This window comes from Rhopalosiphum maidis, chromosome 1, assembly GCF_003676215.2.
Source record: "Rhopalosiphum maidis isolate BTI-1 chromosome 1, ASM367621v3, whole genome shotgun sequence".
NCBI lineage: Eukaryota > Metazoa > Arthropoda > Insecta > Hemiptera > Aphididae > Rhopalosiphum > Rhopalosiphum maidis.
In genome coordinates, this window is record NC_040877.1 from 57655749 (window position 1) to 57670696 (window position 14948).

General features: G+C 27.8%; 2 protein-coding genes across 6 annotated transcripts in view; both read right to left on the reverse strand.

Annotated features, from left to right (window-relative positions):
* LOC113556032 (rho GTPase-activating protein conundrum) overlaps window positions 1-2275 on the reverse strand; it is a 62852-nt gene extending 60577 nt beyond the window's left edge. The window contains exon 1 of one of the 2 annotated variants that reach the window (XM_026960746.1): window positions 1998-2275. The gene's annotated coding sequence lies outside the window, so the exon portion shown is untranslated. Of the gene's footprint in view, window positions 1-1993 lie in introns of both variants that reach the window. The other variant, XM_026960736.1, reaches the window with a different exon arrangement.
* Window positions 2276-10977: 8702 nt separating this feature from the next.
* LOC113550130 (trimeric intracellular cation channel type 1B.1) lies at window positions 10978-14850 on the reverse strand. Of its 4 annotated transcripts, none has more exons than XM_026951801.1 (8): window positions 14614-14850; window positions 14088-14216; window positions 13856-14012; window positions 13690-13785; window positions 13548-13636; window positions 13379-13466; window positions 13197-13317; window positions 10978-11264 (listed from the first exon to the last, which is right to left on the reverse strand). In XM_026951801.1, the coding sequence occupies exons 2-8, from the start codon at window positions 14206-14208 to the stop codon at window positions 11112-11114; spliced, it is 825 nt and encodes a 274-aa protein (XP_026807602.1). In that variant the 5' UTR covers window positions 14209-14216; window positions 14614-14850; the 3' UTR covers window positions 10978-11111. The 4 variants fall into 4 exon arrangements, with proteins under 4 accessions (XP_026807602.1, XP_026807601.1, XP_026807603.1 ...); XM_026951800.1 differs by lacking the exon at window positions 14614-14850 and adding an exon at window positions 14329-14582; XM_026951802.1 differs by lacking the exon at window positions 14614-14850 and adding an exon at window positions 14297-14582.
* Between the last annotated feature and the right edge of the window lie 98 nt (window positions 14851-14948).

A 14948-nucleotide genomic window follows, 5' to 3' on the forward strand; every position in this document is an offset into this window, starting at 1 on the left:
ATAAACAAAAAAAAAAACGTAATAAAAATCTTGAAAACTATACACAGTTTGATATACCTATCAGCACAAAATAATACATTTTATTTAACTATAATTACATGTATAAATGTATATTTTTCTCAAAAAATTGTCATTTAAATAATTTATCCATAATAATTAGTTCATTTTCTAGCTCCAAATTCGTGTGTAATTAAGTTCTAAGAAGGTGAAAAATATTAAGTGCCTACTGTCTATCCTACCAATAAGAAATATATGTCTGTGCGGATATTAATGTTATTTTAAACAATTTCACGCTATGCGCGTACTCGGTAGGTGTAAAAAGTCTCAAATATTAAATCAAGAAAATCATCTGTTGTTAACCTACTCTACTATATAATATATTGTATAGAAGGTACAAAAAATTCAAAAAAAAAAAAAATTTACATGCAGTGGGCGCTTAACATGTATAATATGCATCTACAGTCTACATTTACAAAGAGATTACTTATTAGTTATTTTGATTAAAATATGTATTTGCTATATTTATTGGACTAAAAAAAAAACCATATTAATATAAAAATCTGTTATTCACCTACTTTGACCTTTTATAAATAGTATATTATCACTTTAAATTACCATTATAATCATATACACAACAATAATATTTGTTTTAACTATGATTTTAGAACAAACCAAAAAAATCATTAAGCTTAAACACATAGATTCAACGAGGTATATCAAATAAACTACCCAGCACTAATCGAATTAACCACATAACCTCCTCTTATATAAATATTTTTAAAAACTTAAAAAAAAATTAAAATTCATTCAATCCCTAACTGAATAACTTTTAACTATGAAAATATGTACATGCTTTATGTAAACAACATATTACGTTCAAAGAAGATCCATTATCATCCACTTAAACACACACACACACATACATATATCTAGTATATATAATCTATATCTATATTATTTTTGATAAACAATAATATTTTCGACTAAAAGTGGTAATAATGATAAGTGGAAGGCAGGAAAAAATATTATTTATAACCTTATTATAGTAACATAGACCATTATTGCTTCGAATTTGACTTCATTTTATAAAATAGGTACTCACTATGTTACAATTATATTCAAGTAAACTTATCCAGTATCTCTCTTATTAATTATATTACGTGTGTACAGTTACCTATTTTAGTTAACATTTTTCTAAGAATCAATATTTTTTTATTAAACTATTAAATCAATTAAAATGTCGATTAAATATATCAAAAACCATTAATAGAAAAAAACCTCTTTGTAATAAATATCACAACAATTTTTTGCATTCAATAACTAAATGGTAAACTTGAACGTATCATATACACAATTATTGAAAGTGTATAATGTGTAACGACTCGATTGTCAACATTCATGTAACTTCAATGTAAGCATATCGAATTACATTCAATGCCTGTGCGGCAATTTCAAGGGTAATTATTTGTACATTATTCCTTGGCGGGGACAGTGAGTTAATTAAAATATATTTGTGTAAATGTTCAGGAAAATACATATAAATATTGAATATAGGCAAAAATACGACGATTATATTATACAATTGTAAGTTCTTTTAAAATAAAAAAACTATGTATAGTGTCATAATGAGTTAACACGATTTTAATATAAATTATTGATTTGTACCTACTTGACAATATTATTATTATTATAGTTATAAATATAAATGCAGGCTATTTATTTTACAGAAAAACTTATTTATAGTTAGATATACTAGAGGCACACCGTCAGTTTTAAAAGTAGGTAACAATAATGGTCTAACCTTAACCAATAACCATAGATGTAATTGACAAAGGTATTGGTTTTCGCGGTTAAGCCAATTATGATATAGGTACCTGATAAGTGCATTACGTATTTAAATATACAATATGCATATATCGATGTGTGCCGCTAATTTAGTGAAATGAGAAATAACGTATAAATAAATCAATAAACGTTATATAGGTATACGTACTCACTTGTTATACGGTGCGGGACACAGCGAACCCGCTGGTCTTTCAACCGGTCACCTTTTACGCATTTGAATTCAAACAAGGGATGGGAAAATTGCAGTTTCAGATCATTCAAAGAGAAAATTAAAAAAAAAAAACACAAACCCAAACGCAAACGAGGTATTACGTAAAACAAAATGTGATAACGGCAGATAAAAACAATCGGAAAACGAACTCTTAACGAACGGAACGCGCGCGCGCTCGACGACACAATCGAAACACAACCAACAAGTACTCGGTACGGAATGCGGCCACCGACTAAGCGGCAAGCGCGTAATGTTATGTGGTGTGTGGCATGTGTACCGTCGCCGTCGCCGTCGCCACCACCTCATCCGTTGCCGTTCAACAGGTTAAGATATATTCAGGTTAAGATGGGCACAGCCCACGGGAGTTCGGGCGACGGGTCCGGACGAAAACCACGAGGAAAAAAAAATCATATACGCATACCTATTACGATTTAGGTAGGTATAATATTATTATATGTGTGCCTGTTTATACCTGTATAATATGTTATAAAGGATCCTTATTTACGCTGCGAGTGAAAAACGAGTTTGGGGAAAAAAAATCTGAAACGAAAGAGAGAAAACTGTAAGACACAATAGCAAAACAGCCCTACACTATTTGTCGATAAAATAATGTGTACAGGTGAGGGTTATTTTTGTTGAGTTATTATAAAATACGTCTTATATGATAATAGCGGCCGGCTGCGCTCGGGTAGGACCCATATATAATTTATTATATATATATATTATTTATAATAATAGAATTGTTGTGTACAATATATTTATGTATGCGATTGCTGGTCGAGGGGAAAGAGGGTAATAGGTAATAACTAATAATTGCAGTACCCATGAAACGAGACACGAGTATAATATGTCAGACTTTTACGCTCTACCTATATTATACTGATTGAACATTTTTTATACTCATTATTAACTATTGTGTATGGTATGTATCATAATTAACAGGGTAAGGACAATGATAAAATTGTCCCTAAATGTTTTTTTAATAAAATGGAAAATTTATTATTTATGAGTCTTGGCTCATTGAAAAATGATCCCAATAAAACAACGCAACGATAAATATTTTGATACCTAATATCATTTTATTTTTAAAATTGTTAAAAACTTAATATGGTCATATGGGACACTTTTTTGTTCCCATAATTTATCTGCTGTTGTTTTTCATCACTCATGTCGGCTGTCACCAACCTAACTGAATCTAAACAATATTATATTTTCAAATTAAACAGTACAAATGAGCATAGAAAGTGAACGTTCTCTGCGCTCTGCCTGGTCACGGTTAGTAGATTGCATATACGAATTGCGGGATTGAGGATACTCGACTGACCAATTAGTGATAGGTAACCATATTTTTATATTTTATATTAAAACCAATACGTACTTAAAAATTGAATTCAAGTTATCATTATAATCAAAAGATAAAAGTTTGTGAAAGTAAACAATTTTAGGACTTTTATAACCAAAACGCGTTTTTTGAAAAAACATTTATCTAAACCGTTTAAATGTTTATATTTTAAAGTTTAAACTATTAGAATTAAGGTTTATATTAAAATAATTAGCGGTACAATTTAACGTTATAAACAATGATCTAAGTATGTCTTGTCATGTATGTATGATCTCACTTGAAAACAAAAATATGTAGTTATTATATAGATATAATAAAATTACATCATTATAATCTTACAAACTGCATGGCCATACGTCAAGACTATTTTCTCAGTTCTATTTAATTTGATACAGCTATAGTGTTCAATCTTTTGTTTGCATCTATCAGTTACTATTATTGCAAAGTCGTAATTTGGAAGTCAAAAATAAAGAGAATAAAAAATGTGTTAATCAATTTTATAAAAATGTGTATAGGTACACACAACTAAACATAGATAAATGATAATACCACCAATCATTAAGTATATATTTAATTGTACATAAAAGGAGCTACAAACGTTTTTCTTTTTATAGTTATAATGGTCATTGTTCATGACTACATAATAGAAAACGTTATCACAAAGAGCAAAAAAAAACAATAAAATATTAATAGCTGTAAGTGCTGAGTGCTGACATACTAAAATAAAAAAAAATAGATTCTTATGTAATTTTAAATTGTACTTAAATTTAAGAAACAATGATTGAATAATCATAAATGATTTGATTAATTAACTTGAATAATTAATTAAAAATATTTTAATGCGTTACTCTAATTACAAGACAACTAATTTGTCGAGCACAAATTAATAAAATTCTCATCTCACTATATGAATACAATTAAATAATAACTTTTTTTTTACAATAACTTACTAGTCTATTTGGTTCATTGTATTTTTAATAGATTTTTTAAAATAATTAAACTTTTTTCAAGTGTACCTACAAATACCTAATATTAACAGTTAGCATTATGACAGTGTAAAACATAATATGCTCGATGCTAGAGTGTTAGATTTATAAAGTATTGGGTATTTGGGTCTTATAAGTTGCAAAAGATAATATTTTTAGTTACATGATGACCTTACAGTAATATTTAGTGATTCGGGTATCTGCCAAATATAAATATAAAATTAATAATTTGTTTGATACTCGTTAACTACAGGTGCGCAAATAAATTTTTGGGTGAACGAACGTATTGAAATTGTACCTGAACAGCGGTTGAAGTCCCGACTGCAATCAATGTGCTTAAATTTTATGATTTTTATAATTTAAAAAGTTATTTCTTGGATTAAAATACCACACTTAATCACTAAAAAGTAAAAATGATAATATATATTATAATATATTATATGCGTTTTTTTTTAAATTGTGTCTACATTTATAATTATAGTGTTTATTTGAGAGTTAGATGGTAGTTGTTGTTTTAATTTAATGATCACGTGCTCATTAAATTGTTTCAAATTGGGTGGAAATCATTTTTACTGATAAGATCTCTAGTTATTTTAAAGACCATCTGAACATTTGAAACAATTTCAAAGAGGTAAAATTAAATATAGAGATAGTTTTGTTTTAAAATTCCAAGTTGACTAAGAACAAAATACATTTTGATAGGTGAAGTTAAACCTACTACCTAGTATTACTAGGTAAATGATGGCTGTATATTGTATAATTGTCAACTGATATATATTTCTTACTACTTGTGTCCTCGTGTAGAAAGAATTTACCAGCATATATAGTTGCTTTGAGATTTTATATATTTCGGTTCGGCTTCAATATGAACTACTCATGTAAATCTTTACAATTATAAATATTCAAGTCTTAACTATAAAATTCTATATTTTATAAATTTTCAATTTTAAAACAATTTGCACATCTTTGTGATTTAACTAATTTTTGTCAAAATTTGAATATAAAGTGTTTATAAAAGTACCTAAATTGTACAAATCTATTTTAAATATTTGTACATATATATAAGAACAACGTACATGGAATCTTATATTAAACTTTTAAGCTTTTTATCGACATTTATAAAACTATAACTTAAAAAAAAATCAAAAATTCAAATAACTACAATTATCTATTTGTTTTTGAGTTATTCCAAAAAAACAAAATTGATTTTGTCAAAAACTGTATTTGCGTAAAAATTCCTGTTTTTTTTTTTAATTTTTAATTTTTATATATTCCAGTTTATTAAAAAACAATTGGAATTTTTAATTTTGACTTCTTTTAAAATAACTTATAAGATACTGCAGTATTCTTACTTTTAAAGTTAAATATTGAAAAATTGTTCGATAACTTATCGTATATAGTAAATTAATACATATTGATGAAATGATGACAAACAAATATAATAACAAATACACTTAATTTTAAAATCAATAGATACATTGATTATTGCTCAGATACTATTATAAACAAACGTGACTCATACGCAGAACATTTTATAATTCAAAATAATTAAATAAATGAAAAATATAACAATATTGATAATGGGAATGGAACAAAGTAGCATAGAATTTTAAATAAAAAAAAAAACCAAAACAAAATGTATGAATTTATAAAAAAAAAATGGCCCAAAAAGAGGACGACCCACCTCCCAAAAAGTATAACACAAAGAAACAACAATACTAAATATAAGAAGAAAAATATACATCGAACAAGACGACAGAATACACGAGGTGGGGGAGAGGAGAAGTAAACATGTGACAGTGTAATCAGTGTAAGATACGACGAGAGCTGTAGCTAAGCCACCGGTTTCACTTTAGCAACGTTCTCGCGAACGGTCTCGCGCGGGCGGACGAGTGTCGTCCTGAGTAAGTTTATGGTCAGGCGCGCGATGTCGTGCGTTTCGAAGGTACAGATGACGATTCTGGTGACGAAAGGCGAAGATCGAAATATGTAGCGAGCGGTGAAGAATCGATGCTGCGGAATCGGCGGCGACCGAAGCGAAATTCGGTTGACGGGATTGCCGTGGGACGAAAAAGTGAATCAGTAGACCGTGCGGTGACGCGGTACCGATATAACTCTCGGTAAATTTCGCGCTGGCGTTCCGTTGACCGTGTCTGCAGCCGGACCCGGAAACATCGATAAGATCCGGCGCTGCTGATGACATCCGCATCATTAGCTCTTATTATCACTCACTCCGGGGCAAAGTCTCTGCCACTAACGTAGTTGAATATCATCGAGGCGGATTCGTTGTTCGCGTCGGTACAGCTAGCTGCCGTGTTGTCCTCCGTCGTTTTGCGCGACCAAAGCGCCAGACTGTCGATACGCTTGCAAAAACTCATCGCGCCGCGGGTTACCTGACGGCCGACAACGTGCTTGGCTGAAATACTGTCAGACACCGTTCATACTTTTTCCCGTATTCCCCTGCGATCCTTACGTCGCAGTCGTCCTGTTCTATGTTTTCGGCTAAGTTAGTGAGAGATGTATGATAGGCTCGCGGACGCTACCTATTCGCATCAGGCGCAACTTTATTAGTTATTAGTGTTATTACCTGCGAGATTCCTCAAATTTTTGTCTTACAATTAACAAATGATTTCTTTGTTTCACCTGAATGCAATACAATCTCGAATTTTCACATAAAAGTTTACGCGAATGCGACGATAACAGTTTTAATAAATTATAATAATTTAATTATTCGTTTCAAATGCGGTTAGGTTAGAGACGTATTTAGGCATTTTGCGCCCCAGGTAAGAAAAACATAGGTACCGTATCTATTATTTCAAAATGCTTTCCAAAATTTAAAATTTACCTAAAAATTTAGCGACCGAGGCCCAAGCCCTCTCTGCCCCCCTAAATACGTCTCTGGATTATATCCATATTAAGTATGAAAACAAAATTAGTTTTTTAAACATAATCAAAAAAAAAATAAGTAGTTGATATGAGAAGAAAATGAATAATTTAGTATTTCGATTTTTGTATAGGTACTAACAAAATAATATTAACGATTATTTGTCCTTAAATTCGTATTTATTTATTTTACTTAATTTTAGTGCTCTTTAAGACAATTCAACAATACTTTTATATTCGAATAAAATATGTAAGAATATTGTATAACTGAAATGATTACGTGAACATTGTCGTCTATGGTCCATGTCCCATAATAAAGGTAATCAATTTTATGACACGCTCTGTCAACTGTTAGAAAATTCTTCAACCATGATAATTAATATTGTTATATAAAAAATATAAACAACGTCATAAACTCATAACGCGCGAAGTTCATACCTTACATAGCTATATGGTAAAGAAAAACAGCAATAAGACAATACTTCTGATCGATAACCATTATGATTTTATTTAAGATTTAAGATTTGATGAATAAATTTACTTAAAATACTACCCGCTTGTCAATAAAAAATAATAAGTATTGGCATTGTAAATTAATCATGTATAGCCGTATAGGTATAGACTACCTATAACTATAGATATAAATATATAATGATGCTAAAAAGAAAACTTTGACCTCCAACAGTTTTTTCCGTGCCGTCCGTTTCTCATTTGTTATTGCGTTGTCGTTAAAAAGTGCGTTAAGTGTTATGTTATCTATAGTACGACGATATTCTGGCGAAAATAATCTTTTGTATACCTTTCTATTTAGATTATTATAGTACTATCTCTAGTGCCCAATTAAAATTTAATAATTCAGAAACTAATCATTCAAATCAGCAAACGTAAACTATTCAAAACGACGCGGAAAAATCTGTGGCGTATAGCATGAAACTTATAGTGACCTTAGGCCTTTAGAGGTGAAACCTCTTTAAACACATACATAAAATGATTAAACAGTGATGCTATACATATTTTTTCGTTTTTTAAATTAAATTGTTTTCAATATAAATAAATCTAATTTAAATTTTAAAAATATGTTCAGTGTTGACTCTCAATTTTGATACACCTTTGGAGCCCCGACCGAGGAAAATAGTAAATTGCGCCTATCAAATCGCGCTTAAAGTATTTTGATTATTTTGTAGTAGTATTATTTTTATGATATCTTATTAACTGATTAAATTAAAAAATCCTAGTAGTTTTCAAAGTAATCGTGAACATTTTTTTAGAGAAAACCGGGTATTTTTATTCAAAACTAATTTTTAGAAAAATCAATTTACTTATTTTGTTATAATTCAAAAACGAATAATCTTAAGTTCCAAATTTGTATATTTAGCTAGGTATTAATTGACAATTTTAATTTTTTTAGTATTTTTTTCCAATAAATATCGTTAACAATTTTTTTTTTTTGCTTGGTCAAAAAGCTTCAAAATTTAATATAAGATTAAATACTTATTACGTTATTTTATTATATTTATTATTATTAATATTTAATATGATATTTTTATAACTGTTTAAAAATATTAATGATTTTCTTAATAACTATCTGAAATTCAAATTTTTAACCAAAATTCATCAAAATTACGAAAATTTGCAAATTATTTCGTAGTTAAATATTTATTAAATGCTTAATTTTTATAGCTAAATCTTGAAGATTAAACACCGTGTTTCTCATAAATAGCTTATACTGGTACAATAAATTATTAAGACTACGTAAATAAAATACTTTTTAATAAATATTTTAAGTTCAATTTTGGACGTAGTTTTATATCCATAAACGAATAATAATGATTTGGATTTTATTATTTATAATTCGAATTTATTCTTTTGCGGGAATTTGAAACATTTATGTATCATATTATATTTTATATACGCAATGACATTTTTAAAATATTTAAAATAATCGTATATTATTGCCTATTTATACCACAAACTTAACGATGTTGGTATTAACTGAAAATGTAATAATAAAATATATTATACTAGCTGAATAACCCCGCTTTGCTCGTGTATTAAACAATCGATTCTTATATAAATTGGTTTTTTTTATTATAATTAAATTTTTTAAAGCCTAGTCACGTAATACATAATATTTTTTATAATTTAACTTAATTCATGATATTTATAACTAAAATGACAAATAAAATTAATGAGAGTGATTTATTCATAGACTCATTTAGTACACCCTTGTGAAAAAAATCGTTAAATTATTTAAATAATACTCTAAAAACCCGTAATCTTTAAATACAAACCCCCCTATCCCTCCCCTCGGACAAAAAGAAATGAAAAATCAAGCGATGTGGTGACACTCAGAAGAGTATTTGAAACATCTCTGTGAAAAAAAATTGGAAAAAAGTTAAATATTGTTGTCACAAAATTGGAACATAAAAATGGCCTGTTCTTTTATATATACAAAGATTATAAATAGATAGTAAGTAATTTAATAATTAAAATTAATAACATAATAAATTCATTGCCGGTTTGAGTAAGACTTACTCTTATAGCCTTTCCAAATACATAGATAATCTATCTATAGGTATATCATAAATCTGTGATAGATTTAATATATATATTGATAAGTCAATCTGCTGTATTTACCTAATAGGTATCGAGTGTAATTCATTATTGAATAGGTACACAGAAGTCTTAAATTTGTATTCAATAATAAATAATTCTACACAATTATCAGTTCTGAGCAGTAACAGTATGTCATTATTACATTTTATATTTATCTAGTAGTAATTATTATTATGTATTTATACCTAGTTATATATTTTTAAATTACAAAAAAAAGAGAAGAAGAAATATATAATAACTTATTGGTCATTCTTAATCAATCATAATATTACAACTGATCATAAATTGCAATTAAGTATATTTTTTTTTACTTTATATTGATATTTAAATATTACTTTTATCAATATAATGCACAAATGAGAATTTTGCTTATTGTATAATAAAACATTTTATAAGATTGAATGATGGGGGATTCTTTCAGAGGATATAGTTTCTCTCCTACCTTCTCTCAAACAATGAATTTAAATAGTATATGTAAAAGACAAACACAACTGGTTAGATTAGATAAGGTTTATTAAAACCAAAATTATTTACAATAGATGATCATAGTTAAAAGGTTTTTTTATAGGTACTTTATAAGAAAAATGCCTAACAAAATAAAATGGTATATTAGAAGAGAACAGTTTCAGTTAAAGATATTTTACACTTTATAAATGTGCACAAATTATTAAAAAATATTAAATGCTTGTACAATTTCCAAATCTACATAAATTAAATAATAATATCTTTGTATCTTAAAGATTTAAGAATAAGGTTGCAAGGTTGTTATATATATATTTTAAAACCATAACTATTAATTTTCAGAACTTCTATTGTAGTTATTATCATAACTATATCTATAATTTGAAAAGTTCATAATTTTTATTATAAATTATAGTAAATCTACTAAAAAGATTACAATGATTCAAAAGGTACCCAAAACTAACTCAACATTATTTCAATTAAATATTGTTTATATATTATATTATCAAGAGAATTATAAAACAATTTTGTTTAGAAAATACTGTAAGTTTTTAATAATTCATCAATATTACATTTAGTTATAAATATTAAATACAACAAAAAAAATAAATACATTAAAAAATAAAACTGATTTTACAATTAATAGTCAATTGGGGAACATATAATTTATTTTTGTGCATGAAAAATGCATCGACTAGATATAAAATAATTCATCACATAGTGAATACCGTGAATATTTAAAACATTAACCAAATTTCATTGATGATTAATCTTTCTTTTTTGTATCTGCTTTATCATCTTTGGTATTTTTGAATGCTTTAGTAGTATAATCAAATATACCTCCAAAGAATATAGCACATATCAAGTTTTCAAATGGTAACATTGGCTCATGTATACCCAAAATCATTGAAGAAAACACCTTGAAAAGAATAAGATACATTATTTAAAATTGTTAATTAATTGTATATATTATAAATGTACAAGATGATCCACTAACTATAAATATGTACTTAATCTTGAAACTATTAAATTTGGTTAGGTTTTTATGCATATTATTAACCAAGCAATGACGTTAATATAAGTTTTTAAGAACCATAACACAGGGTACATTGACAATTGACATATATATGTTTTTACCCACAGATATTTTTTCTTTATTTTATAAGATTTTATTTTACAAACAAATTTATGTATTATACACCCATATTTATGTCATCATTAAAAATATAATGATAAAAATGAGACGTAAATATTATATTTTATATTTTATTTTTCCAATTTAAAATTTTAAATTTACTCACTAAGTTATGTCAATGTACATTCTATACTTGACACTATAAAAGAAATTTATAAATACATAATATAAAAAAAAAAATGTTATTATTATTAATTTTCTAAAATTACTTCTACTCTCTTGAACAAGAAAAATTATAATTTAAATTTTTACAATGATTAATATAGTTTATTGTTTGAAATTGAAATAAAAAACACAAATAGAAATATCCAGTGGATATTGATACATATAATATCAAACAAACTGGATGATTAACAATTGATTAAGTTTTACTATTATTATTATTATTATTATTATTATTAATAGACATTAATTATTCAATTCTAAATAAAAAGAAGATAATCAATTAATTTAAAAATACTATATTTAACTTTTCTATTTCTGTACTTAATATGATAAAATTAAATAACAGTTTGTTTAACTAATGCAACAATATTCTGAGAATTATCTTTTAAATGAATAAACTAAATGTATGGTAAGCAATTGAAATTAAATGTTAATGCAAATTGTTGTAATAAATACAAAATAAATGACAAAACGAAAAAAAAACTTTTTATAGTTGGTGTATTATCTTATATAGAAATTATTGAGATAATATACAGGACGTCTCATGAAAATTTAACCATTGTGATCTCTCTTGAATTAATGGAGATATCATAATTATGTTTTTTTTAAAGACTCTCAAGGACAAGGACTATAAGTATTTTATATTTTAATTTAATTTAATGTTTTGGTTAAGTCAAAAAAATAATTTTTTCAAATAAATCAAAGATAGCACTTTTGTAAATTTTATTTTTCTGTAAGTGTTGACATTTTAACATTTTATTTTTATTAGCATCATGATTTTTAATATTTTTTTTTTAGTTTTGAGAATATTTTTGTATTATTATATGGTTAGGTTTGACTCTCAAGCCACATATTTGACAAAACTGGCACTTATATAGTATAAAATAATTCACAATTTTTCTCGAACTAGATAAAACATTAAAAATCATGAGATTAATGAAAATATAATATTAAAATGTCAAAACTTAAGAAAAATAAACTACAAAATGGCTATCTTTGATTTTTTTTAAATAATTAAATAAAAAATGATTTTTTTTTAACTTTTTTACCAAAACATTAAATTAAATTAAAATATGAAATACCTACTTGTAGTCCTTGTCTCTGTGTGTCTTAAAAAAATATATAATTATGATATCTCCATTATTTTAGGATATCACAATGGGTAAATCCTCATGGGACACCCTATAGATCTAAAGATTTCTAAGATCTAGTTATTATTTTAGGTACAAAGGCTTGTTTTACATGGACAAGTATTGTACACGATATGTTGGAATTTTTACTTCTCACAGCAAAAAGGGGAAATCTTGCATGAGAATTTAAAACAAAGTAAATTGAATTGCACAGTGACATAGTGTGTAGGTTGTGATTTGTGATCATGTTAATCATGCCTTATATTTTTAAGATAAATTTAGATAAAACAGTTTCAGATGTTTTATTTAATCTAATTTGGATATTATTTATAGATTAATATTTAAAATGTATTTAACAAACCTTAAAGTATATGAAGAAACCGATGACAAAAACATAAACAAAAGCATGTGGAGCTGATATCAAATCACTTTTAATATCAAGTACAAACACCACCGATGCTATAATGCATGCTTTAGTAGTACTGAAAGAAATAAATCTAATATAATACAATTTTAAAAATAACACAAATCTGTTTTACATACAAACTTGGTTGTAATGTTTCAATCGATGTGGGTGTCCACACTCCTCGTAGTAGTCTTTCAATAATTTTTGTAAACGAAGCACCATTTCCTGGAGTTAATAAATGGTATGTACAATGTTGTTTAACAAAGTTATAACATGAGTATATTAATAAATAATAAGTTTTAATACCTTTAAGGGTTCCGATTAAAATCATTATGATGTAGGCGTTGGGATAGAGTTTAGCTGCATGCAATACACCATCATGTACCTTCTTGCAACTAGAAATAACATATTGTTACAAGAATACAATAAGATTAAAGCAAATACATACCGATATATTTCTTTCATAACAGAAAACACTAATTTCACAGGAAGAAATTTTGCAATACTGTATCCAATATCAAATGGTGTGTAAAAAACTAGATACCTAGGAAAATCAATACAAGACAGATAATGATTACAGATCAGATTGATTATTATTTATAATAGTTAATTACCATACGGCTGAAGCAATTACAAGTTGTTGAGTATTTTTGAGTGGTGCTAGCGGGGGTTCACCGAGGAGCATAGCGCTCAGCATGCCTCCAGCAAATACGACCAGCATTGTAGACAACCAACAGGAAATGGGATGCTTGCGTGAAAACGCCAGTGCTCCTGTGGAGTATGACACATGCACACACAAAAGTAAGTAATGATATTTACTGATTTAAAACACTTATTCTACTTTACCTGGACCGAGGTCGTCACGAACGTGGAGTGCACAGAGCACGCTATGGGCCACGTCGAAATACGGGTACATCTTCCATTTGGTCACTTGGCTGGCAAACTCCAAAAACGATTCGGCGTCCATGGTCCGTCCTATATTACCACATAAAATATATTATATTATTATAACCTGCATATATCTCTCGATCTATATTACAATAATACAGCTGTACACAGTTATGGTGATCTCCAACGGGGTACCTACTAAAAATTATGACAGGCTCTGTGCGGTACACTGTCGGCGTTTACCGGGTGAATTATCTATCATTAAACGGGCAGACCTGCCAGCGGACTGTGAGATAATTATAGCAACATGCCCCGGCGAGTAGAGCGTGTCCGCCGTCCCGTTGGTGTATAAATAAAACGCGCGACAAACGACGATGGCTACCGTGCGCGCTACGGACGGACGCTCGCCGTTGTCAGTGTCGCGAAGACGTTCGTTCAGACGTTGTGCGTTATATTATATATTAATGTTTAAAAAATAACTCACGTCGTCTCCTCCAAATGCAGCTTTCGACAGCCGAAAGTCGTAAATATAAAATAATGATTAGTGACTCAGTGCACACTGGTACCACCACCAAAGAACACTGTCAAGTTTAACACTAAACTTTAGTGTTCACCAAAGGGCATAGACGCCTTGACAAGCATACTATCATGAACCATCTTATATAATAAATCTTTTTTTCACTCATTTCATTGTTTGCTGATGTCTCTTGTTTGTTTTTTAAGAAGCAACATATTTTATATATTTATTAGATAATACCTCCATAGAACACTTATGGTTGCGTGTTTAACTACGTTATCACTAAACGGTTGCCGCCAACA

Coding starts and splice junctions, on each gene's coding strand:
- LOC113550130 (XM_026951801.1), bottom strand. CDS start 14,208: ATGGACGCCGAATCGTTTTTGGAGTTTGCCAGCCAAGTGACCAAATGG. Junction 13,318..13,378: donor GAAACATTACAACCAAGTTT/GTATGTAAAACA, acceptor TATTTCTTTCAG/TACTACTAAAGCATGCATTA. Junction 11,265..13,196: donor GTTTCTTCATATACTTTAAG/GTTTGTTAAATA, acceptor ATTCTTTTCAAG/GTGTTTTCTTCAATGATTTT.